The sequence below is a fragment of the Podarcis filfolensis genome (assembly GCF_964270895.1).
Source record: "Podarcis filfolensis genome assembly, chromosome: 14".
Taxonomy (NCBI): domain Eukaryota; kingdom Metazoa; phylum Chordata; class Lepidosauria; order Squamata; family Lacertidae; genus Podarcis; species Podarcis filfolensis.
Genome location: NC_139616.1, coordinates 19,624,855 through 19,651,682, shown reverse-complemented (window position 1 = coordinate 19,651,682; position 26,828 = coordinate 19,624,855). Strand labels below are relative to the sequence as shown.

The following is a 26,828-nucleotide window of genomic DNA, read 5'->3' as shown; positions in this document are numbered from 1 at the left end:
GGAGTTGAAAGAGGAAGTGAGAGAGAGCATCCTTCTTCCAGCTTCCTCCTTCAGCTCTATGCTGTTTTCAAGGAAGAAAAAAGTAAGCTAGCCTGTTAGTGAACCCTACTTTTACAGTGGTTGCATGGCTGGAATGTAGTCTGTTGTACAAAGGTAAGAGTCACATGGGACACAGGTGGCGCTGTGGTCTAAACAACTGAGCCTCTTGGGCTTGCCGGTCAGAAGGATGGCGGTTTGAATCGCCCCAACGGGGCGAGTTCCCATTGCTCTGTCCCAGCTTGTGCCAACCTAGCAGTTCGAAAGCACACCAGTTCAAGTAGATAAATAGGTACTGCTGAGACGGGAAGGTAAACGGCATTTCCGTGTGCTCTGGTTTCCGTCACGGTGTTCTGTTGTGCCAGAAGTGATTTAGTTATGCTGGCCACATGACCCAGAATGCTGTCCGTGGACAAACGCCAGCTCCCTCTGCCTGAAAGCGAGATGAGCGCCGCAACCCCATAGTTGCCTTTGACTGGACTTAACCATCCAGGGGTCCTTTACCTTTACCAAGAGTCACATCCATTGTTCCACCCAGTTTTGCCTCTGGCCACGCCACACCCACTGTGGGATTGGGGCCCCCAGGCTGAAAAAGACTCCCTACCTCTGATAAAATGTTTTAAGGATATTTGCAGCTTTGTTCCAGAAACAAATTGGCAGCCAGCATAGTTTTTTGTAAAAGGTTGCTGTGTACAGGCAGCAAGAATTTTATGCGTGTCTGATTGATGCATGCACATGCTCACGATCGTTGCTGCCTACCCAGAAGTGGCCCCCAAACAGGGTTGGTCTGATGCGCTTTCTGCTGATGCATGCATGTGGGGGGGGGCGGTTGTCAGGAACGGAACCCCCGAGCAAAATGGCCACTGCCTATACAAGCACCAGTCTTCTATCCATGTCCTTGGAGATAGCTTGGAAATTTGTTAACTGTGTGTACAGTATTCTCCTTCTTGGTGTGTGTACGCTGGATCTTAATTACCGTATTTTTCGCTCTATAAGATGCACCAGACCACAAGACGCACCTAGTTTTTGGAGGAGGAAGACAAGAAAAAAAATATTCTGAATCTCAGAAGCCAGAACAGCAAGAGGGATCGCTGTGCAGTGAAAGCAGCGATCCCTCTTGCTGTTCTGGCTTCTGGAATAGCTGCACAGCCTGCATTCGCTCCATAAGAGGCACACACATTCCCCCTTACTTTTTAGGAGGGAAAAAGTGAGTCTTATAGAGCAAAAAATACGGCACAAAAAAGATGCTTGAGTTAGTGAGAAAACTATACTACTGTACAAAGGAAAACATGTATTTTTCTGGCCACCTCTGGTGCACAGTCCCAGGAAGATTGCCCCCAAGGGAATGTGGCCCGTGGGCTGAATGAGGTTACCTGTATGAGTTTAAATTGGAGAAACACAAATGGAACACATATGGGAAGGGTTGTAGCTCAGTGGCAGAGCATCATCTTTGCACATAGAAGGTTTCAGGTTCAATCCCCAGCATTTTCCAGATGGAGACTCCTGCCTGATACCCTGGAGAGCTGCTGCCCGGCATTGTAGGCAGCACTGAGCAAGTCTGACTCAGTAGAAGGCAGTTTCCTATGTTCCAACATGACCCAACAGTTTAAAGCCCTTTGCTTGCGTCTGAAATTTGAGAACTGCCATCTGTGGGCGATGGAGCAGCAGAGATTCTATCCAAATGTGAGAAGAGTGCAGTGGGTTTCCTCACAACTGTGTGTGCAAGCAGTTTGGCCGTTTCCTTACCACAGCTGTTTACAGCATAAAGAAGCTTGAGGTGGCCCAAACCCCAGACCAAGAAGGGGGAGGGGGCTGCGATCGGTAATTGTATACAGCTGAGGCCCCGGGAAATGGAAGCAGATATAAAATTAAACCAAGGAAGCCGTGATTTGAATAAGGGAGGTGTGGTCATGGGGAGCAGGATGATTGATCTGTGTACAACAGTCATACAATTTATGTATTTGCGGGTGCTACAGAAATCTGTTTGAGATGGAATTTGGTAGCCAAGTTTGCAACTCTGGATTCCTTGGATTTTGGTCTGTTGTGGACCTTGCATCACAACGCAAGAGACCTTTTACATGTGACCAACGCAGTTTATCACATCAAGCAAGGGTTGTCTGATATTGTCTGCTGTGCATGCGTTACTGCTGAAATCCATTGCAACTGACCTATGGTTCAATTCAGTAAGGCTTTATTGTCCAGATCTCGGTAAGCTTGAGGCATGTAGAATGAGGTCTCAACCATGGTGAAACATTCTGTAGACTTATAGGCAGAAGGCTTTTTCATATGGATTTAGGAAGCTGCTTTCTACCAAGTACGCCTGGTGCTTCATCTAGGTCAGAACTGTCTATGCTGTGGGTAACGAAACATTTGGTGTACTGGAAATGTTGTTGGGCTACAACTCCCACCATCCCTGGCCATTGGTTAGGCTAACTAGGTTGGATTCTTGCAACATCTGAAGTGTACCATGTTGTTTACCTATGATCTGCAAGGTCTATAGGGTGGGGAAGGAGAATTTGGCCTACTGAGCCATCCACTTTGACCCATGAGGCTGTTTTGGCAAAGCCATGTCCACCTACCTCACATCTGACATACTGTGCGTCAGGAAAAGCCATGGCTGGGCCAAAAGGGGAGTTGTACCTGCATAGTGCTTTGCAAGTCTTGCCGGCTAGCTGTTGGTTAGGACTTGCAATCTGGAAGGTGAAAGAGATGAGGATCGTCCCACTGTGGTGTAGTGGTTAGAGTAATAGACTGAGACTGGGGAGTAAAAAGGTAAAGGTAAAGGTACCCCTGCCCGTACGGGCCAGTCTTGACAGACTCTAGGGTTGTGCGCTCATCTCACTCTAGAGGCCGGGAGCCAGCGCTGTCTGCAGACGCTTCCGGGTCACGTGGCTAGCGTGACGAAGCTACTCTGGCGAACCGGCACCAGAGCAGCACATGGAAACGCCGTTTACCTTCCCGCTATAAAGTGGTACCTATTTATCTACTTGCACTTAAGGGTGCTTTCGAACTGCTAGGTGGGCAGGAGCTGGGACGGAATGACGGGAGCTCACCCCGCCGCGGGGATTCAAACCGCCGACCATGTGATCGGCAAGTCTTAGGTTTTACCCACAGCGCCACCCGCGTTCCTGGGGAGACTAGGGTTCAAATCCCCGCTTGCCCATGAAGCTCACTGGGTGACCTTTGGACTATCCACTGTCTGCCAGTCTACCTTGCCTCCTAGGGTTGTTGTGAGGATAAAATGGGGAGAATGAGAACCATATTGAAGGAAAGGTGGGGTATATAAAGGTAAGAAATAAAACACCTTTCCCCATCTCTAATATTAGGAGTGGAATAGGGATTAATAATATAAGCTCTGAAGGCTTGTTGTTGGCCTTCGCCTTGAGAGACAATGGAGTGCACCTCCAGGGGTGAAGTCAAACTGCTGGGTAACAGCACGGAAGTGACCTCAGCATGGAAGTGACCTCAGTAGGGCGCAAGTCTGAGCCGTGTGTATGGAGGTCCTGGGCTGCCCAGATGACAAGACCCCCCTCTTGGCCTCGCTGATGTGGTCCAAAGAAAAGCACATATCAGTGGGGTTGATTACACACAACATAAATCAGCTCAGGCCCTTAGTGAAATGAACTGGAAGGCTGTGTTTATTTTTTTCATCTGAGGCTTCATAGAATCCTTTAGTCCACCACCATCCCTCAGGAGTGATGTGAAATGTTGCAAGCTCTTACGTTAAGGGACTCCACTTTCCCATGTGGTACCACCCGTCACTCCTACTGCTCTACTCAGAAAGTGGGATCGTCTGCGATAGGGGCTTGGGGTTCCACAGGACATCACAGCAAGTTACAGGAGTTCCCAAAAAGAATTGCATTGTCATGTTACGCACCTTCTTTTTCACTCATCATTGTTCCTCGTTGTGGCCCTTTCCTGGATCAAGCGGCAGAAGGGTTTTGTTTGTAAACTGGAAGTTATTTGTGGGGTGTGTGGATTTCCCCCACTTTCTGTACTGGGGCATGAGTAATGGGGAAGACCTGAAATGAGATGTATGCTGTTTGGTGGCATACAGGCAGGGATGCAAGAGAGCAGCTCCAGAAAAGTCCCCCTTCGCAGTTCTTGCCATTTGCAAAGACATGTCGTAATATTGAAAGCAGAAGTGTCTGGGTTAATAACGTTGATCAGTGGTTCCAGGCCCCATCTTCTGGGCCAAACAGGCTGAGTGGTGCTAGCGGTCCAGTGCTGTTTTTCCTAGGATGGGGATAACCTGGCGATATATACAAGAATGGAGGACAAGGTGAGAGGAGCCGTCATCTTTCAGGAGCTTCTCTGTCGCCGGAGGCAAAGCTACAGAGCATGATTCATTAATGTTGTTTCAGGGTAGGCATACATCAGGTGGAACTGTTTCTCATATGTATATTAAATTAAATGCAGCAAAAGAACCAGCTTCAAAGAACTATACTTTCCGGAGTGAAGTGCTGTTAGTATGTGTGATCGTCTTCCAAAGCAACTACTCTATTCTGAACTTAAAAATGGAAAGCATAATGCTGGTGGTCAACAAAAGAGGTTTAGAGACTGTCTCAAGGCAAGTCTAAAAAAATGTAGTATAAACACTGACAACTGGGAAACACTGGCCTGCGAGCGCTCCAGTTGGAGAACAGCCTTTACCAAAGGTGTCATGGGCTGTGAAGACACTCAAACTCAGGACACAAGAGAGAAACGTGCTAAGAGGAAGGCACGCTGGGCAAATCCACACCGTGATCAACGCCCACCCGGAAACCAATGTCCCCGCTGTGGAAGGACAGGTGGCTCCAGAATTGGCCTCCACATTCACTTACAGACTCACTGTTAAAACCGTGTTTGTGGAAGACAACCTTACTAGGCTATGAATGATTGCCAAAGAAGTAGTGTGTTTTTTAAAGAAAATAAATGGGACAGACCGGAAGGACGCATGGTTTAAACCGTGGCACAGTTAATGTCATAAGAAGACTCATATAGCCCAGCAATCCTGTTCTTACACTGGGCAACCAGATGCAGATGGGAGCCCACAAGCAGGACCTGAATACAGCAGGACCTCTCACCACTCATGATTCCCAGCAGAAGCACATGCTGCCTTTGACACTGGAGCAGGAACATGTGTTTGGATCCCAAGGTTGGCATAGGGCCCGCCACTCCAAACAGCACAACCATTCTCACTTTGTATGGAGGGCCTGAAAAAGCTGGAGGCAGTCGGGAGAAATTCTCAAGATTGCCTTCCCCGTGTCTTCCAAGTGAAGAGGTCGGGGCAACCAGAGTGTGCCGTACCTTGGGCAAATCCTGAGTACCCTGAGCTGTAGCATGTTACCGGTTTTGCTGCTTGCCATTTTTCAATGCTGCTAATTTCCAAGTCTCTAGCTTAGAAGGTCTTTTTGCAGCAGAGCTCATAAAAGTTCATTTTATGTGTCCAAGAAGGAAGTGGAGCTGAGTCATCCCTGCCTACAAGCAAACTTTGCCTGTTAGAAGAAGAAGAAGAAGAAGAAGAAGAAGAAGAAGAAGAAGAAGAAGAAGAAGAAGGCGCCTCGATTAGTTTGGTGACTATCGATCCTCTTCGTAATTTCTCTCTCTCTCTCTGGCTTTGTGCAGAGCCAGAGAAACCCCTTGATTGCACAACGCCAATGCCATGAGTTTGTGCCCAGCGGCTCTGATAAAGAAGACTCCTTCTTGAAGCATGTGACTTCTCTGATATCATGTGAACTGCACAGGCCATGTTAACAGATGTTTTTTAGCTATCTTTTGGTGGGGTACGTTCCTTTGTCCCTGAAGAAGAGTGCTCAGACTTGAAGAGGCTTTGAGCTCAAATTGTTTTAAGTGTACCTTTTGCAGCCGCCTCTCTTTGTTCCTTGGCTGGTGCCTTCCATTTCTCATTTTCTTTAGCCTGTAGGGTGATAGAGGGCTAGACACCAAACCCACACCTTCAGCCTGGCCTTTGAGAGGCGAGGCAGTGGTTACATTCACACCATGCATTTAAAGCACTATGATACCACTTTAAGCAGCTCCCCAAGAATCCTGGGAGCCTTAGTTTGTTACAGGTGCTGAAAGCCACCATAAAACCCCTTGTCCCCTCAGCTTTACAATCCCCAGAGTTCCCTGGCAAGAGTAATTGACTGTGAAATCACTGAGAATTTAAGCTGCATGAGGGGAATAGTGGTCTCCTTACAACTCTCAGCACCCCTAACAAACTACAGCCATTGGGGGGGGAGCTTCAAATGCATGGTGTGAATGTGGCCACTGAGGCCCCTTCCATTGGCTCTGCTCCTCCTTCAGCCATTCTAACTGGCTACAGCAGAGAGGGAAGAGGGCCGGGCCCTTCATAGTCTTGGCTGGAGCTAACCACCATTTTGCTCCTCCCGGCCCAGAAGTCTCTCCTTCAGCAGCCATTCAACATGCTCATTATAACGACTTGGTAACCTTTTTATGAACGTGAGAGCACGGAGGTGCTTATTTTCCTCTGCCCTCCCCATTCAGTTTTCCTTTTGTATCACAGCTGTTGGATGGCATGCCATTATTTCAAGTTGAAAGCCGTCTTGAGGGCATTGGCAGGAAGGGCATGGTTATATTAAGATAGCAAGTAAACAACTAAGGAAACACAGGGCCCAATAATGTCATTCGCTCAATGATCACACACATAGTTGATGGACCCAGCTAACAGCTAGCTACTCTTAAAGGCAATAGGAGTTGCTTCAGGTTTCCAGGAAAGACTGATGAGGACATTTGTGGGCCCTTCTGCTACTCCTGGCGCTCTTCTTGCCACAAATCTTTGTTCCGACTGTGGTGTCCTCAGCATCTGATTCTGTGGCCTGTGAAAATGTGCCTGATAACCGCAGCACTCGGTATCTAATGCTGTGACCTGCCTGAACTGTGTACCCCCTTCAAAGATGGACCAGGAAGGGGTGGGGAGGAGGAGAGGATGCTGATCACTGAAATCAGTTCAGTGGAAAATAGGCACAAATGAACCTTTTTGCAATATCCTTTGGTGATGGCTGGAGGGGAAACGGTTAATCAGCTTCCCCACACGTCATGCCTCCTTTTCGAAACCTCCCCTCATCTTTAATGGGAAAATACAGCCCCTCTCCCCCCCCCCCCCACCGTTTTAATCAGATCAGGCAAATATCTACCTAATCATGTATGATCTGCTTTTTGAGTTCATCTCACGTAGCCCATGCTCCCTATTTTACCATAGGAACTCCAGAAGAGCCCTGTAGGATCAAACCAAAGGCCTGTATTGTCCAGCAATCTTTCCCACAGTGGCAAAGCAGATGTGCTGCACATGCCCCTCCAGGCAAATAGACCTCTCCAGTTTTTGTTGCTAGCATTTTGCCTCTGAACCTGTAGCATTAGAGAGCATTATGCTCCGTGAATCCTTTATCCTTGACTTCCCCAACCTGGCACCCCAGCCCAGTAAGATATTATTGGACTCCAATTCCCGTCATCCCCAGCCAGCGTAGTCAGGAATGATAGAAGTTGTGGTCCACAGCAACATCTGGAAGGCCCAGAAGGTTTATTCACCCCTCCTTTATAAACAAAGAAGAAACCAGCTGTGGAGGACACCTATCAGCAAGCATTTGTGACAAATCCAACGCACCTGGCTCCCTATCACCAGAGCAGTTTTGCAGCTATATTCAACATGTTTGCCAGTAAATAATAATAATAATAATAATAATGGATTTCAGGTATGTTCCACTTTAGTTATTTTAAAGTCTCACAGACAGTTTAAACCATGTTAGAAAGAGACTTATGGCTGTACCAGCTCTTTCAGCTTTTGATACCTGTAAGTGTGGTGCCAACTGCATGGGAAGTTGGCTTATCGACCGAGTCAGATGATTGGTCTATCTAACTCTGTATAGTCTGACTGGCAGTGGCTCTGCAAAGTTTCTGGCAGAGGTCTTTCCCCAGCCCTAGCCAGAGATGCTGATTATTGAACCCAGGACCGTCTGCATGTAAGGCAGATGCTCTGCCACTGTGCTACGGTCCTACTGTGCACATTTTCTGTGTTCACTCTCATAAGAGCATACCGCTGCTTCTCTGCCCAACATGTTACTGCTTTGTTGATCAGGGAAGGACAAAACTATTTCTGGGCCATGTTACTTTTTGCATAGGTTCACCTGTACTTCTGTTCCATTATTTTGTTTAAACAACAACAACCAACCTCATTGAAACCAATACTTACATATACAGGGAGTTTGAAAAAGTGTACATAGTTTGATCCGTTAGCTGAGCACTGGATTCAGAGTCAAAAAATCCATTATCCCTGATTTAAATGGTGATCTGCGTGTTATTCTGAAAGGTGTGGATTTGGGACACACTGCATGCAAGTGTTTGCAAAGACTGAAATCCTCAAACGTTACTTATGAGTACAGTACCCTTTTTTCACTGGAGAAGAAGCAGGCGTTGGGTGTTTAGTGTGTCAAGCTGGCATAGCTGCTCTCCTGTAATGCAATTGGTGGAAAGGCTACCATCTTTCCCCCCTGATTCATCGTCCAATTCTCCACCCCCGATTTCCCCTGCACAGAGTCTTTTTGACTCTGAAGCAAAGAACTCAAGTAAAGTAAGCAGAAATACAAAAAAAGAGCCTGTCCCCTGAGAGACCAGGGCTGGAGACTGAAGGGGGCTCCTGTCAATTTTGAAATCAGGAACTGTGTGGCAGTGTGTGTTTCATTCTCTAGGCTTGGCCGATGTGAATACAGTGGTACCTCGGGTTAAGAACTTAATTCGTTCTGGAGGTCCATTCTTAACCTGAAACTGTTCTTAACCTGAGGTACCACTTTAGCTAATGGGGCCTCCCACTGCCGCTGCGTGATTTCTGTTCTCATCCTGAAGCAAAGTTCTTAACCTGAGGTACTATTTCTGGGTTAGCAGAGTCTGTAACCTGAAGCATCTGTAACCTGAAGCGTCTGTAACCCGAGGTACCACTGTAAGCTATTGGGGGGAACAGAGGCACCGCTTGTAGGCAACGGCCAGGACAAGAGAGAGAAGCGGGTGGGACTGATCCTCTAAGAGCCCTGGTTTTTTTGTTCAGAAACAAAATTGGAGGTTTAGCCTCGGTTTTTATTCTTGTAGCAAGAGTGGCTACTTCTCAAGGTGGAAGAGGCGAACCGAAAGGAGGAACCTCTTCCTCTCCTCTCCCAGCCAAAGAGATGAATCACATTCCCAAAATTACAATTAAGTTTTCAGCTCTCACACAACACCAGGGCAGTGAGCAAATGGTGACGTCTCAACTCTGGTTAGGAGGGAGTGGTTTTTATATCCTTTCCACCACCCCCAGCTGTCTGCTGTCATTAGACTTTTTGACTTACTCTAGAGCAACCTTTGGTGAAAACTGACTATACTCACAGAGAAGATCAGAAGGAAAAGTGTGGCACATCTCTGGTGGTCACTTTCTCTCTCCGCAGCAAAATTAACGTTTGTGTTTTGTTACTGTTCTCCATTTGAATTAGGCACGTTGGGATTTAGTCTAGCCTGGATCTTATTTTATTTTTGCACGGGGAGACGACAACGTGCCTTTTTTTTTTTTTGTCTGTTTATAGAAAGTTCCTGTTTCAAACATCTGGATTTTGTTGGTTGTTGGGTCCTTATCCCCTCCCTCTTTTTTCTTCTTCCTTGGATCTTGAAGTCTTTTCAAACCAGACTGGGAAACTTTTTGGTGGCAAAAAGTTTCAAGGAAGTTTTGGCGTGCCCCTGTCCCAAGCAGCAAATCTCCTTCTACATAGCCAACCATATCCATCCTGCGTACTGCTTGCATCTTTTATACAAGTAGCTCTATGTTCCAGTGAGTCTTTTTTAAAAAAAAAAAATCAACCAGTCACAGTGGTGAAGTTTCTCTCCCCCCTTTCTTCCTGTTGAGAGAACTGGCCAGACTCAATGTGATTCAGAGAGAGAGATCTTGCTGAGACTCCAGGACCCTTAGCAAAAAAACACATCTGGGAGAGAGAGCTTTTTTTTCAGTTCTCTCTTGCTTGCTGAATCTACCCTGGAGTTGATGATTAGCCCTGCTCTTCATAACCCCAATCCTCAGACAAAATGTACGAACGTCACAAGAGACGATACAGCCTGTGTGACATTTCGAAGGTGGACAGGACTGTGGATGTTGTTCTCTTAAAGGTATGGTGCTGTTGCTTCTTTTCATGGTTTTCATGGTCTGCATCTCTGTTAGCTCCTGTTGCAGGAAGAAGCCAGATGTTTCTTGCTTTCTCTCCCGCTGTTGTTCTTCCCAGCTGTTTGTCATGATGGGACTTGGTAGGACATGGAAATCCGCTCATTTCCAATTGCATGCTTTGTATTTTGCTAAGTATTTTGCAGCGTGATCCCTTTGCACGTTGACTCAGAAGTGAGGTGTGCAATGTTCACAGGCAAAATTGCACAGGGTTTTCAGAAAAGAGGGGGGACCCCATACAACCTTTACTTAAACATCTTCCTCGGTGGTTCGATAGGTGAACGCAGAGGTAATAAGCCCAGTAGAAGTGCGCTTACAATAATAGAAATAAAATAGAAAGATGGGCAATGTTCTTTTTATTATCCTATTTGTGGACAAATACTTATCCATTTGGTGGCTTTTGGTATAGTTATCTGACTCGGTTGCATTTGCTGTACTCTGTACAGTAGTCATTCTGCTGGTCACTGTTTTTGTTTGTATATTTCGCCTTTCTCCAAGCTTTTTCAGAGTGGAGCGCTCTATTGCCACAGCAACCTTATGGGGTAGGCTAAGCTGAGCGAGAGGGACAGTCTCACGGTCATCCAGTAAGTTCATTGCTAAGTGATGGACATGAATGGGTTTTCCCCCAGTCAGATTCCGCATGATATGCTCTGTCCATCAAACCAGTATAAGCTCCCTGGATTATGCTCACCTAACCAGTCACTAGTGAGCTTCATGGTAGAGAGAATTTGAACTCTGTGCATCCTAATTCAACAGGGGTTTTTTTGGGTGGCAATTTCTGCTTTTCCCAAGTGTCATCTAGTCCAACCCTCCTGAGAGTACCCCTCCTGTACTTAGTGCAGGAACTACTTACTTGTGGCATGTAAATTGGTAGTAGTAGTACAAGTTTTCTTGGTGCATTTTTTTTAAACTGCCAATTCCTTACTCCTTTCCCCCTTCCAAATTTTGCTCTTTTACAGCCAGTGGATGGGAACTCACTAATCCCTCCCTAACAGAACCACATTTCCCCATCAAGTGAATAGAGTTATTCCCATTTCCTTTCAGTTCTGAACCCATCGTTGTCCATTGTATACAGTCTAACCAAGTGTGCGTGAATACAAATATTTCAAGAGTTGTGTACCCCCAGAAATTAAAATTTCTGTACCAAGCAGGCAAGTTGCCACACCTCCAGGAGACTGATTTTGAAAATGCAAGTGATTTGAGATCCCATTTGTTTTGTGCGGATGACTTTGTCATCTGCCTAAAAAAGGCATTTTAATATAAAGCTGGGTGCCTCCCTCTTCCCCCTCCTTCCGCCACCCGAACTTTGTGTATATGTGTTTTCTTTTTCCTCATTGGAATAAAGATTTAGTTTTGCCTTTAAATAGGGTGTGTAGGCGGGAGCTGCAAATACCTCTCTTGGCTAACGGTTCTTAGCATTCCCTCTCCCTCTTCACCCCCTCCACCCGCCCCCAAATCTAAAATTAGTAACTGCTCCACTAAACAGTAAGGTGGCAGTCTGGGAATGTTTTGTCACTCTTAAGAGCTTTAGTTTCCTGGCAGAGAAGGCGACTGGAGGAAGGCAGCCAGTTCAACGGGCAATGCAGTCTGGCTAGGATATAAAGTTGGGAAGGAGGGACCTCTCTGAAATGGAGGCTAAAGGGGCATTGCACATAAGATTTCCCAGGCCGTTTCTGATTTCAGAAGTGTCTAGTTCAATTGGTTTTCATCGAAGGAGGAAAGCAGAAACCCAAACTGTCCTGATCAAACTTGCGAAGTTAAAAATGAAAAATAAAACTCTGTATGCTAAGTTGCATCCCACAGGGCAGAGTTCTGCGAGCTGCATGAATTCTGCAAATATACAGAAATTCTGCCAATATTTTTGCAGAACTGGTTGTACCATTCTCTTAGATATAACTCTGGTTTGCTATCATGGAATTAGGAAAAGGAGTCACACAGATTGCTGAAGTTACACCTCCAGCCACTGGAAATTTCATTTGGCCACCTCTGTGGCATTTGAGGTTTTAGCCAACACCGCCCTTAGTCTTTGAAGCGTCTTGTTGCAGTTTGGAGGCTGAAAGCGTAGTCCTTTTAAAACTGAAGGTGAAATTATTAGGAATCTGGATTCTGTGCTTAATATCCAACGTTACACTTTCCTTTCAGTCCTGCAGAACCAAAGCACGACACAGATCTGGCTGTAAGGCAGGTTTGTGGAAAGCCATCAGGTGAACTGGACCAGATTCTGACTACTTTCCTATAATTCAGCGGTTCTCAACCTGTGGGTCCTCATATGTAGTTGGACTACAGCTCCCATCATCCCTGAGCTCTGGCCTTGCTAGCTAGGGGTGATGGGAGTTGTAGTTCAACAACATCTGGGGACCCACAGGTTGAGAAAGGCTGCTATAATTGGAAGTCACTGTTCTTTTGCCCTGTACTATGAAATGGATAGGAGTTAGGAAATCCTCATTCATATCCCATCTTATCTTGCCATAGAGTATCTTTGGGGAAGTTGTGTACTTTAAATGTGTGGTGTGATGTGCTGAGTGATGGGACAGCTAGTATAGCCTGATGCTGTTGCTAGATGCTGTTAATAAGAGTGACTATGAAGGTGCTCTTGGAGGTTGTGTTTGTAAATGCGACTTTTCAGTGCTGTGATAGCATTCTCTCATTGGCCAGTGACTTCCTGTGTTAATAATAGATTGAGTTGATGTTGTCGTCCAGGGTGAGGGCCGCATTCCCTTCTGGGAAACTTTTTAAGGGCCAAATGGTAGGTGGAGCCAGAAGCAAAAGTGGGTGGAGCAGTGGATGCAAATTTAACATTTATGTTATTATCAGAGTTCAGGGATGCATTCCAGCTAGGCAAAAACTTGCAGAGTACAAAGTAGGACCCAAGACAGGTGTGGTTTGTGGAGAGGGTGTGAGGCTTCAGGTTGAGTCCCAAGGGCCAGATAGAGAGATTTGGATACCTGCATTTAGCCCCCGGTCCTAAAGTTCTCCAGATATGAAACGCCAGGAAAAACAACCTGGGAAAATGAATGGTGGTTCTCTCTCCCACCTGGCCTTCGCGACTATGTTCTTGCTATAATCAACCATGCGGGTTTGCCTCCCATATTAAGTATGTGTGCGTGCACTTTAGTGAAGTACCTATTTCTGATTCACCTGGAAAGAAGCAGCTAATAGAGAAGCACGTTGACGGCTCTGTTCATGCAGGAATTGTGCGATAGCCCGTTCTCTCTCGTCTTCCTCCAGGGTTGACTTGGGTAGTACATGCACTGCCTTGCCCCCGCGGCCGCAAGACATCAGCACGCCAGGTGTGCACACCCCCATAGCCTGCACTCATGACATCAATATGCCCCACAGTGTGTCCACGTGATGTTAGTATGCCCTGTGGTGTGGTCACGCCCTGTGGCATGCTGACGTCACTTGTGTACTCTGTGAGGCACACTGATGTGTTGCGTGAATGCTCCGTGTCTTGCATGTGTGATGCGAGCATGGTGTACCTGTTCAGTAGTATTTGGTAGTATGGTGCCCTGAGCAAGGCCAAAATTTGGTGACCCCAAATGGATCTTCCCAATGATGGGGCTACCTTTGAAGGTGATCTGGAAACGACAATTAATCCAGAATGCGGCAGCTAGACAGGGGGCGGCTGCTGAGACCACATAACACTGGTCCTGAAAGACCTACATTGGTTCCCAGTACGTTTCCGAGCACAATTCAAAGTGTTGGTGCTGACCTTTAAGGGCTCTCAACGGCCTCGGACCGGTATACCTGAAGGAGCGTCTCCACCCCCATCGCTCAGCCCGGACACTGAGGTCCAGCTCTGAGGGCGGTTCCCCCTGCCTTTGAGAAGCCAAGTTACAGGGAACCAGGGAGAGGGCCTTCTCAGTAGTGACACCTGCCCTGTGGAACGCCCTCCCAACAGATATCAAGGAAATAAGCAACTATCTGACTTTTAGAAGACATCTGAAGGCAACCCTGTTTAGGGAAGTCTTTAATGTTTGATGTTTTATCATGTTTTTAATATTCTGTTGGGAGCCGCCCAGAGTGGCTGAGGAAACCCAGCCAGATGGGCAGGGTATAAATAAATTATTACTGTTGTTGTTGTTATCAATTTTGTGCCCCCTCAGCTTGGCACCCTGCGAGGGTTTTTTGGGGGGTTGGGGTGGGGTTATCCAAAATAGTCAAAACTCTGGGGAGGTGGGTTACTTATCAACTTCATGGCTAGGAATCTTCTTACAGCATCTGAACTACTTTTCTTTCTTTCCCTCCAAAATACAGACGTGGGCTTGATATTGTACAGGGATCAGAAGCTCCTTTTATCAAAACAGGAAAATAAAGTGTGTCCTTTGCACGCTGGAGGCTAAATTAAAACATGATTAAAGGAAATGCAGACCCGAGGGTTTTAAAAGGAAATGAATGCTAAAAATAATCTCCCCCCACCCCTAGTGAATCTAGTTTGATTTTATAGCTATATCAGCAAGGGTGAATCTTGCAAAAACACTTGTATTTAGGGAGGTTTACCAGCATCAAAAAATGTGCGAAGTGTACTGAGGTGACCTGGGAGAGGGGGCCATAGCTCAGTGGTGGAGCATGATGTCCTGAGTTCAGTTCCTGTCAGCTCCAATTTAAAAAGGAACTCTTTGACAGCAAGTGATGGAAAACACCTTTGCTTCAAACCTTGAAGAGCTGTAACGAGTAATAGTAGGCAGTATTGAGCTCTATGGACCAACCATCCAACTCTGTACATGACAGGTTTGTATATGTTTACATGTTTATAAGTGGGACCTACAACAAAACGTTGCAGCGTGAAGTGCTCTTGTTCAGGTTTTGTACTTCTTTTCTGTCCCAACAGCTGGTCAGTATTCCATTCCCAGTGAGATTATATTTATATTTATTTTTATTTTTATTACTACTACTACTACGTTTATGTTCCAGCTTTTCTCCAAGGAGCTCAAGGTGGTGTACCTAGTTCTTTTCTCTCTGTGTTTTCTCCTCACAACAACCTTGTGGATTAGGCTGAAAGATTGTGGCTGGCCCGAGGTCGCTCAGCAAGCTTCATGGTTGATTGGGGATTTGAACCCCAGGCTTCTGATCCTAGTCCAACACTCACTATGTCTTCATTCGGCTGTCCCGTTCCCCGCTCCTCAATTTCTCTCTAAATAAATAAATAAATAAATAAATAAATAAATAAATAAATAAATAAAGCATTTGCTTCTCCAGACATAGGATTCTCCCAAGTCTGCTGATATCTCTCTTAGGTTCACCACCTTTCATCTTGGGTTGGCGATCAAGAGCATAGAAGAGGAAAGACTTTAGGTTTGACTCGAAGGCTTTGAGTTTTAGCCTCCTCCTCTCAGGGTGCATAAGAAGGGAGTTAAGTCTTAGCAGGAAGAACCCAAACAATATACTTTATATAGTCAAGCAGTTTCCTTCAAACTTTTTCTATAATAATAACAACTTGGACTGTCCTTGTGTTCACTGTCTGCAGTATAAACGAAGTCGGGTAAATTTATATATTCTCTGAAGTCTTTTGGGTACTGAATACTACTTGATAATAGTATCTTATTGAAACTTGTATTGATAATGGTATCTTATTGAAACTTGTATTAATATTTACATGTTGTGTTGTTGCTAAATTCCATTTGTATATTTTCTTACATGGATCATCAGGGAGTTGATAGCCCATCTTATATTTGTGTCTTAAATTGTTTCTCCAAATAGTTTTCTTTAAAACCAACCAACCACCAACAAGCTATCATATATTTTGATAGAAGCAGTTTACATAACCACTTTCTTTAAAAAGAGAGGGAATTTCAAACAGTTACTTGCAGAGTTATACATGTGTCTGTGTGTTTGTGTGTCTGAAGTCAGCACTCTAAGGAATGCATAGACTATTCCCTCTTATCCAGGCACCAATGGGTTTCATTTGCTGAACTTTGGATCTGTTTAGCCTGATGCCATTGGCATGAGTAATTCAAAGGTACAGAGGCAACTTGAAAATATCCCCGTTAATTTTTCACCTCTCTTGCTTTCTGTTAGATTAACCGTGAAAGCTGGAGTCCTGTTGAAACTGCTCAGGATCCGTCACTGTTGGAGCCAAAGCATCCATGTCATTCTGCAGGTAAGATGAATTCTTTAGTCTTCGAGATATAAAATCAGAGAGGCAAGCTGTCATTATTGAGCTGGCTTCTCTGGGTGAGAGGCTGCACAAAGCATTTGAGTTCTCTGGAACTCTTTGCTAGCCTAAAGTGGGCAAGGTTGGCTTCCAAGCACAATTCAGTGCAAGTTCTAAACTTTAAAAGGCCCTGGGAAGGTCTGGGCTGCTGATTCTTCTAGACCTGTCAGCAGCCTTCGACATGGTTGATCACGAACTCCTGGACCACCGCCTTGCCGATGTGGGGATCCAGGGCACAGTCCTTCAATGGCTGCGCTCGTTTCTCTCTGGTCGGGGACAGAGGGTGGCGCTTGGGGGGGGAATTGTCATCGCGCCACTCCTTGGTGTGTGGAGTGCCTCAGGGTGCGATTCTCTCCCCGATGCTTTTTAACATCTTTATGCGCCCCCTCGCCCAGCTTGTCCGGAGTTTTGGGCTGGGTTGCCATCAGTATGCCGATGACACCCAACTCTATCTGTTGATGGATGGCCATCCTGACTCGGCCCCAGACACACTGACCAGATGTCTAGAAGCTGTGGCTGGATGGTTACGTGGGAGCCGGTTGAAGTTAAATCCTTCGAAGACAGAGGTCCTGTGGCTGGGACGGGGCGATATGGGATTGAGGGGGCAACTCCCATCTCTTGCGGGGGTGCAATTAGTGCCAGCATCGTCCGTTAAGAGTTTGGGTGTAATCTTCGATACCTCCCTCTCCATGGAGGCGCAGATTACAGCTATAACAAAGGTGGCATTTTTTCATCTCCGCCAAGCTAAGCAGTTGGCTCCTTATCTCTCTCGCCCTGACCTAGCCACTGTGATCCACGCGACGGTCACCTCCAGACTGGATTATTGTAACTCGCTCTACGTGGGGCTGCCCTTGAGACTGACCCAGAAACTCCAGCGGGTGCAGAATGCCGCGGCAAGACTCCTTATGGGGTCTTCGCTGCGAGATCATATTAATCCAGTACTATACCAGCTGCACTGGCTCCTGGTGGAGTACAGGATCAGGTTTAAGGTGCTGGTTTTAACCTTTAAAGCCCTATACGGCCTAGGACCCTTGTACCTACGGGGTACGCCTCTCCTGGTATGTCCCACAGAGAAATTTACGGTCTGCAAATAAAAACATCCTGAAGATCCCAGGCCATAGAGAGGTTAGGCTGGCCTCAACTAGAGCCAGGGCTTTCTCGGCCACGGCTCCAATCTGGTGGAACGCTCTGTCACAAGAGATTAGGGCCCTGCGGGACCTGACATCTTTCCGCAGGGCCTGCAAGACAGAGCTGTTCCACCAGGCCTTTGGTCAGGGCGCAGCCTGACCCCCTCCTCTGGCAATCTGCACAGAATTTTGCTTAATGGTTGCCATCAATTTGATTTTAATTAATTTTATAATGAATGTTTTTAGAATGTTGAATTATTTTGATTGTTGTTAGCTGCCCTGAGCCCAGCTTTGGCTGGGGAGGGCGGGATATAAATAAAATTTATTATTATTATTATTATTATTATCTGTAGCTCAGCAGTAGAGCACATGCCTTGCATGCAGAAGGTCCTAGGTTCAATCCTTGGCATCTCCAGGAAGAATTGGAGAGGACCGAAGACCCTGTCTGGAACCCAGCAGCGCTGACTGCTGCCAGTCAGTGTAGACCAGGGGTGATGAACCCTCCATGCATCTTACACTAACACTCAAATTGTGCAATGAGATTTAATGCTTGTGTGCAACAAACTCACTCCCCCCTCCCCAAATTGGGCTTTTTGCTGTAAGGAACGTGATGGGAAATTGCGTTAGAACACAAAGGATCACAATTGCTTGACTTAACGTCATGTAACCTCCCTGCAAGCAGCTCAGAATAAATGCTGAAGAAGCAGCCAGCATCATATCATCTCCCTGCAAACTGAGTTTATATTAAATATGCCCTCTGGTGGCTACATAACCTCCCGGCTGCTATCCTTGTTGGCAAGATGGTAGAATGGTAGAACCTTTTCTGTATGCGGAACAGTCCTGCCTTGTGGAAAGACACAGTCTTAATACAAGCTGCACCCCAATGGCAGACCCCATGTCCTCTTACGTCATGCAAGATGATGTAGTAATAACAAAACACATCAGCAAATGCTCGGGTGAGCAGGTGAATATTTAAAAGGTGCTGAAACTTTGACACGGGTGGTGGCTGTCTTACCTTTGGAATGGGGGGTGATTCCGAAGGTGGAGCATCACAGCAGAAAAGACCCACCTCCTGGTCACTGCAAGATGTAGCTGTGCAGTTGGTAGAACAACCAAGAGATCCTGAGATTCCAACCAACTTGGATGGGAGACTGCCTTCTCTCAGGTGATTGGGCCACAGGTTATCCAGGGCCTTATATTTTAAAATGCTTTTATTTATTTATTTATTTTAAAGGGGAGGAGAGAGGATACCTCTCTACAGACGGAGAACTGGTAGAAATTCTTGCTTAGTCCTTTGCCCGCTATGCTGGTTTCCTGTTGCAGGAAGTTTTTAACATAGAAGAGTATTTGAAAACAAGCGAGTTCTTTGATTGTGAGCCACCTTGTAAAGACTTGTACTAAAATACGGTGGAAAATGTATAAAAGTGACACTAGATTTCCCCAAATGCTGTTTGAGGTACAGCCATGTGTTCTCCCCTCCCTGGCCTTGAACCACCTCATTCTTGCTGTGTTTTTAGACCAGGGAGCCTCTGCCAGTCCCTGCATTGGAAAGGTCCCCAGTGCCGTTTTGCTGTGAGCTTTGCAAGTGATGGATGTTGACGGATGCAAGCCCTAAATCACTCGTGCTCAGGAAGCCCGTGGCACGTGTGCTAGGAACTTGTCATCCTTCCAGCTTTGTTGTGATGGTGTTTTCATTGGTAGGGGCTTATCAAGCCATCAGTAGAGGTGGAGGCGGGCTCAGATTGTGCAACACACAGGCACACACTTAAAGCAAAGGCAATGAAAACCCCCACAATAAACCAGGCTTTACCTGAGAAGACATGGTACACTTCCAAAGCAACTTTCTCAGTGCACATAGGACAAATTATTCTCTCCCCCCCACACCCATTTCTCAACACTTCTTTGTTTCTGATTCCTTCTACACATTTCTGGTCATAACTAACTCTAGTGGGAGAAAAGCAATTTCCTTGAAACCTGCACTGCTTCATAACTCCCTTTGTTCTTCCATAGTAGAGGCTTTAATTGCCCTTTGGTGTTTCAAGCCTGGCATGTGTGTATGGTTTGAGGCTTTCAGTAAAAGGGCATTGTGGTCACTCGGGCCCCAATTTTTAAACGATTGTAAGGAAATAGCAAGTTGCATTTCCAAGGTATTTGGGGTCTAACTTGCCCAGATTTGATGAAAGACATCCTTTCATGCCAGTAATTATGTTATTTTAACTCCATCATCCATCGTAAAGAGGTTTCAACAATTCATTCTCTGGGTGTGTGTTTTTAAAATCACATTTGCAGGAGTTCTAGAGTTATAGGAGGGAAAGCACAACAAAGGTATATGGGGTTATTATAGCCCTAGATGCCATCCAGTATCATGGTTCCATTCCCCATCTCCAACGCTCTTCTGAAAATAATCCTTAATACATGTTCATATTTTTACATTAATTTGGAATTGGTAGACCATTTTGGAGGCAATGAGAAGCTGTAGTTTTATACTACTCAAATAACACCCTACCAAACCATTGACTCGCACATTTCTCCCCTTTCCTTCCATGCACCAGAGAAGTAGATGGGAAACTGTTGCTTCTCATTTTCAGCAAGCCACAGTTCCCTGTTACATCTTAACTTGGGAATCTGTGGTTGTTTAAACTCTTGTTAGTGAGAAGAAGCTAGGATCAAACACCACTGTTTCTGATCCTGGTTTGCTCAATAGCTCAATATATTTTTTTATTTATTAAAAAAACACACATTTTCCCAGGTTTGGATGTAACAGGGAACTGTGGTGTGCTTTTAAAATTCGAAGGAAAAGCTTCCTGTTACCACCTGCGATATGCTAAAATTTGCTGTGGCTTCTTCACACAGGGAGCCTGGGGCTTGACAGATGTTGCTGGGCTCCCATCAGCTCAGCTATCATGGCCCAATGGTCAGGAATGATGGAAGTTGTGGTCCAACAACATCTGGAGGACCTCAGATTCCCCATCCTTCTCATAGCAGGGAACCATGGTTTTGCATTGTGCCTGGACTCAGGCCATTGTCAAATGCACCCCATTTTATACATGTCTTTAAAAAAACACAGTGACAAAACTTGAGTCAGTATGATCCCACTACAGTTGTACTTTGGTTCTTGAATGGAATCTGTTCTGGAAGTCCATTCAACTTCCGAAAACGTTCGAAAACCAAGGTGCGTCTTTCGATTGGCTGCAGGAGCTTCCTGCACTCAACCAAAAGCCGTGTAAGCTGCGTCGGACGTTCTGCTTCCAAAAAATGTTTGCAAACCAGAACACTCACCTCTGGGTTTGCGGCGTTTGGGAGCCAAAATGTTTGAGTCACAAGGTGTTCGAGAACCAAGATACGACTGTATTAGAATAGTAAAGTGTTTTTGACAAACGTTATGAGAGTTAAAGAGGGGTGAGAGGCTGCATACACATTTAAATCACACCTGAAACACTTTTGCTCCCCCTCCCCAAATTCTGGGAAGTGTAGATTGTTAAGAGTGATGGAAATTGTAGCTCATGTGAGGGGTAAGCTACAGTTCCCATTCTTCTTCTTCTTCTTCTTCTTCTTCTTCTTCTTCTTCTTCTTCTTCTTCTTCTTCTTCTTCCCACCACTACTATTAATATTATTATTATTATTACTACTACTAGTAATACTACTACTACTAGTACTACTACTGCTAGTAGTACTACTGCTACTATGGGGGGCAGATGTGCTTTCTTTCATACCTTCCTCATGCCCTCTTGCTGACCTAGCTGTACCTTTTCTCAGCACGTGAGTTGATTAACTTCTTTGGACAAGGTATGTGCCCAGTGGCCAGCCTGGAACGTCCTTTTCAATTTTCCATCTGAGCTTTCTTGCGGAGCCGGCTTGTTTTTCCGTCTGGAATGTGGTGGGACATGGTCTGTTAAATTGCCAGCTGGATTTGGTGGGAATGCTGGCTTGCAGTTTGTTACGTCTTCTCTCCCACCCCTGCCTCTCTCAGTCTCTCCCCCCCTCCCCAACCCATACATATCCCAACTTTTTCCTTTCCCACTTACAATGGAAAAGAAACGCAGACTTGCCAAGGTTGGGTTGAAAGTGGAGAAGGTGCAGGGAAAGAAACTGCACCTGATAAAATAAAAGAGCTATTCCCTCCGTGGTGTGGAAGCTCCTCTGTGGAATGGCAGTATTTCCACTCCTGGCACTCATCTCCCCCAGCAGAGTTTTTCTGGTGCGTGAAATAGGCCTATTGCATTGAGGGTGGCGGGTTTGCCGAATCCCAGAATGTGAGTTGACTATTTTCATAGCCAAAGAATTGCTTTTCAAGCTGTAAGGAAGCCTAGCTGTGTTGCAGTCTGCAACATGGGAGCAGTAATGCTGGTGTTGTTTAATGGCAGGGATGTGTCTATGTCTATGCTGTGATTCTACAAGAATACGCTGGTACCTCGGGTTAAGTACTTAATTTGTTCCTGAGGTCCGTTCTTAACCTGAAACTGTTCTTAACCTGAAGCACCACTTTAGCTAATGGGGCCTCCTGCTGCTGCCGCGCCGCCAAAGCACGATTTCTGTTCTTATCCTGAAGCAAAGTTCTTAACCTGAAGCACTATTTCTGGGTTAGCAGAGTCTGTAACCTGAAACGTATGTAACCTGAAGCGTATGTAACCCGAGGTACCACTGTATGCAGTTCTGGGAAGCTCAGGTTTTTGCTTTTCAAAGGATTTCCTCCTCTGATGTCATTGCTCTGTTCCCCTCAGAGAGGGAAGACCTGATCTTCCTCAGAGCTATTGGACTGCAGCCTAAAGTATGAAGAACGACAATTTTCAGAAATGGGCTGAATATGAGAAATCATGCAAATCTGCAGAAAGGAATACATGCCGCAGTCAGAATTTTAGCTTTTCTTAATGCAGAACTGGGATTTCCTGGGTGCAGAATTTACTTCTTTTGCTTAGCGTGGAAGAACATTGGCCTACTTTACAGGGTTATTGCAAGGGTTCTTGATTTAATAACCCTTGATTGTGAGGCACTTTGAACTCCAGAAGATGCTATAGAAATGTTAAGCTTTTTTATTATTCCTTGGAATGGGGGAGAAGAACCATAGTTCAATGGTAATTCATATTTTGGTTCATATTTATACTACTGTAGCTCTTGAATGACACTTGCATTGGTTTGGTGAGCAATCTCAAACTGCCATACATTCCCCACCCCCCTTCATTTCCCCCTCCCCAGAAAGTGATAATTTCCTAGAAGATGGACTAAGTGGCGATTGTACCTCATCGCAAGACATACTTAAAAGAAGATCTGAGAGCGAATCTGACCTCTTTCCTCTCTCAGGAGATGGGATGGACGAGGTGGACTTCGGGAAGGTAAGGCTTGAGTCTTGGTCATGTTTGATTATTGCTTTTTTGGTGCTGCATAGATGCACCTAAATGAAACTCTTAACACAAGAAGAGCCCTGCTGGATCAGACCAATGGCCCACCTAGTCTAGCATCCTGTTATCACAGATGTTTATTAAGAGATTATTAGTCCCTGTAAAATGCCCTGTAGTAAGTATTTTGGGGAGATCTGGCGATATGATACACACTCAGCAACACCAGTGCAATGGCCTGGGCTGGGTCCCATTGTTTATGCACAATGGATTTATTCTTCATTATCCTTTCTCAGAATGATCACTCAGTGCTATGGGCAGACATTGCGACATTCTCCCATCTGAGTGAATCACGCTCGCTAATGTCATTTCCTGCAGTCGTCTCTGCTAAAGCCTCCCTCCCTCCCTCTGTTCCACCCCGCCCCAGTCACTTTCCCCAGCAGACCCTTGAACGTCCAGTGACCTTAGCGTTCCAAGACCTAATTTCTTTTCAGAGTCCTTTGTACAAGCTAGAAACTTCGCTATGTTGAAACTATAAAGCGTGCAGGTCCTTGCCGAAATAGGTGCTGTGCTCGGTGGTGCTTTGATGAGCATTGACAGGAGCCACAGGGCGTCCGGCCAGCAGACTAAAAGTTCTGGACATGGAGTTGAGAAATGACTTTCCAACTCCTTCAGCTGTGTGCACAACCCAGGGAGTGCCGGAGGAAAGGGTGAGGCATAGAGATGAACTGTAATTTTCATCTGCAAAATTCTGGCTTTGGTTTCTGGCCAGAGGGGTGGTGGGAAGGGCGCGGGGGGCGGGGGGGGGGAATCAGCTACTACTAATGCAATTCAGATTTTTTCCCCCATACACAAAAAATCTCCTAATAGTTGGCTTTGCTGCAACGGTTTTCTATTCTTTCTTGTTCTCTGTGAGAGACTTTTGTTTTTTAACGTGCATCTGTGTAATGTAGCACCAAAGAATTGAAAAGGAAGTTGTTTATAAGTAGAATATTTGGAGCGCAGTATTGAAACCAGATGAGAGTGTTCTCGGAAGTTCTTGCAGAGCACCTATTATTGCATTACCTCTGTTGGTGGATCCTCAGATTGTGTGCCGGGGTGCATAAACGCTCTGTTATTGGGGCTGCAATTGGAGCTGGCCAAAGTTTGTTCGGGAAACCACATTGCTGTCCTCTCAGTTATTGCCTGTGAGAGCAGGGAAACTGTATGATGCATTCATTCCTTCTCCCTCTGCAAGTAGATGATGCACAGTGACATCATCTCAAGAGGGTAACCAAGGATGTGACAGAAGCCATTCCAAGAGAATTCCCAGGAAGCGTCATATGCTTCCCTGAGCCCTGACTGCAACTGAGCAAGGAGAGGGTGCCTGGAAGCAGTATTAGCAAGCAGTATCTCACAGTTGCAGTGAGAATGCGCCTGCCTTTTGTTCTGGAAGGTGCCTGAAGAAACAACCTACCCAAGAGTGAAGCGTATTAAATTGGGGGAGAGCGGGGCAGAGAACTGCACCCCAGGCATGAAATGCTTCTTCAGATTATTTTCATTCCATCCTTTGCACAAGCCACAGGGCGGTTCATCAAAGGCAAATGAAATACATACATTGACATAGTGCTTTAAAAACAGCAACATAAGAAGAGCCTACTGGATCAGGCCAGTATCCCATCTTAGTCCAGCATCATGCTCTCACAATGGCCACCCATATGCTTCTGGGAAACCCACAGGCAAGATTCGAACACAAGAGCACTACAAGTCATTAAACAAGTTTCTGATAGCGGCAGCAGCAACCAGGTCTCCTCCTCCTCCTCCAAATGCCTGCTAGAAAAGATGTATCTTAACTAACCACCTAAAACTATAGAGAAATGGGGCCAGATTCATCTCTTTAGAGAATTCCACACATAAAGAACTGCCACTGAATAGTTCCTTTTCCAGGTTCCTTCATCACATGTCTCCTACTGAGGAGGGAGCACCAAATTTTCTGGATAAGGAGCAGTCTCTAGGTTGTTATGTTTTAATATCTCTTTAAGTCTAGTGCTGATTTTAACTGCTTTTAAACAATTTTTTAAATTACTGCTTTTAATTTTTTTTTTACTGATAATTCTAACATTTATTGTGAACTGCTTAGAGGTCTTTTTTCCACTCCCTTACAATTAAGCAGTATATAAATAATAATAATAATAATAATAATAATAATAATAATAATAATAATAATAAAAACAAAAACAAAACAAAACAGGCTGCAGTTTTAGCTGGAATATGATCTGCCGATACTTTCCCCAGACATGAGCAGCTGACCCAAAGGGAACAGGAACCCCACTGATCTTATGAAGCCCTCACATCCAAATCAACATCTCAGTCTGAGCAACTTTGTGGTCATTGAGTACTGATTGCCTCGGCCCTCTTTGTCTCTTTCTTAATCTGATCACGGACATGTATTTTGGTTCTTGCTCTGTGGAGGTCCATGCTTGCGGCACATCTCCTGCCTCACCCCACCTGCAGACTGCCCTGGAGTTTGGCAGAGGCCTAAAAACAGATTCTAGGCCTTGGCGCCCGGGATGCCCTTGGCTCTCAGGTTCACCTGTCAACCTGTGTCTGGTGAGAGGGTGTGCGCCTCCTAAGCAAGGTCACTCAGTAGATCACAATGATACTCTAATTCTAGCATTTGTCAAACTCCTCCTGAACTTAACTCCACCTTCCAAGCTCTCCAACCCAACTGCAGCCATCCCTTCATCTGAATGCAGATGATCCTTGCATGAAACCGCCATGTGTGCAGTGCTGTTGTGCTCATGGCCAGCTTGTAGACTTCCCACAGGCATCTGGTAGGCTACCGCGATGCTGGACTACATGGGCCACTGGTCTTGACCTAGCAGGCTGTTCTTGTGTTCTTAAAAAGAAAGGCAGTCAGACATTTCAGGAGTTCGGGACATGGGTGGCGCTGTGGTCTAAACCACTGAGCCTCTTGGGCTTGCCAATCAGAAGGTCAGCAGTTCAAATCCCCGCGGCGGGGTGAGCTCCCGTTGCTCGATCCCAGCTTCTGCCAACCTAGCAGTTCGAAAGCACGCCAGTGCAAGTAGATAAATAGGTACCACTCCAGCGGGAAGGTAAATGGTGTTTCCGTGTGCTGCTCTGGTTTCGGTGCTCCGTTGTGCCAGAAGATGCTTAGTCATGCTGGCCACATGACCTGGAAAAACTGTCTGCAGACAAACACCAGCTCCCTTGGCCTGTAAAGCGAGATGAGTGCTGCAACCCCAGAGTCATCTGCGACTGGACTTAACTGTCAGGGGTCCTTTACTTTACCTTTTACTACAGTTCCTTGAAGCAAATCTACGAAGTTTCATAGGATATTAGCTCAGAGTTGGTGAGGATGCAATACAGTATTATTATTTATTACATTTTGTTTCCCATCTTTCCTCCACTGAGATTAAAGGTGTCATGTGTGGCTCTTCTCTCGCCCCTCCCCAATTTCATGCTCATAAGAACCCGGCGAGGTTTTGTTGAAATAGTTGACTGGCCCAGTGTCACCCAGTGAGCCTCCTGGCCAAGTCAGGATTTGAACCTCGATCTCCTCGGTCCTTGTGAACACTGTAATCACTGCACCATGCCAATTGTAATCTAAGTGGCATCTTCTTGATTTTACTGCGATGTTAAAATTCCTGGATTCAAAAACAACCTCTTGCAACAATATTCATGTAAGGCTTGTGATCCATCCCACCATGTGATGTGTTGAAGCCGCAGTCTTACGCTGCATGCGGTATCTATGTTCAGTTTATGCATAAAATCTGCTCAAGGGGATTTCTGTCAAACTAACATCTCTGTGCAAAGTCACAGTTATGTAAGGAGGATGTGGGAGGCACTTCTTCTTTACGTTGTCTTGTAAATAACGGGCAAGGGTTTTGTAAATCCCCTCCAGGAGAGCTGGTTCCCAGTGAGATCACCCTTCCTAGCTATCTCTGCTGCCTCATCTTTCTAAATTTAATTTGGGGCCGAGGTTAACCAAGCAGCAGGAAGCT

The 26,828-nt window shown here is 45.8% G+C and overlaps 1 protein-coding gene across 15 annotated transcripts in view; it reads left to right on the top strand.

Annotated features, from left to right (window-relative positions):
- Positions 1 to 26,828, top strand: part of AKAP13 (A-kinase anchoring protein 13) — a 252,720-nt gene that overhangs the window by 157,592 nt on the left and 68,300 nt on the right. For all 15 annotated transcript variants that reach the window (XM_083586086.1, XM_083586079.1, XM_083586080.1 and 12 more), the window contains 2 exons: positions 16,229 to 16,310; positions 22,685 to 22,821. In XM_083586086.1, the coding sequence (XP_083442212.1) occupies positions 16,229 to 16,310; positions 22,685 to 22,821 (219 nt within the window). The remainder of the gene's footprint in view (positions 1 to 16,228; positions 16,311 to 22,684; positions 22,822 to 26,828) is intronic.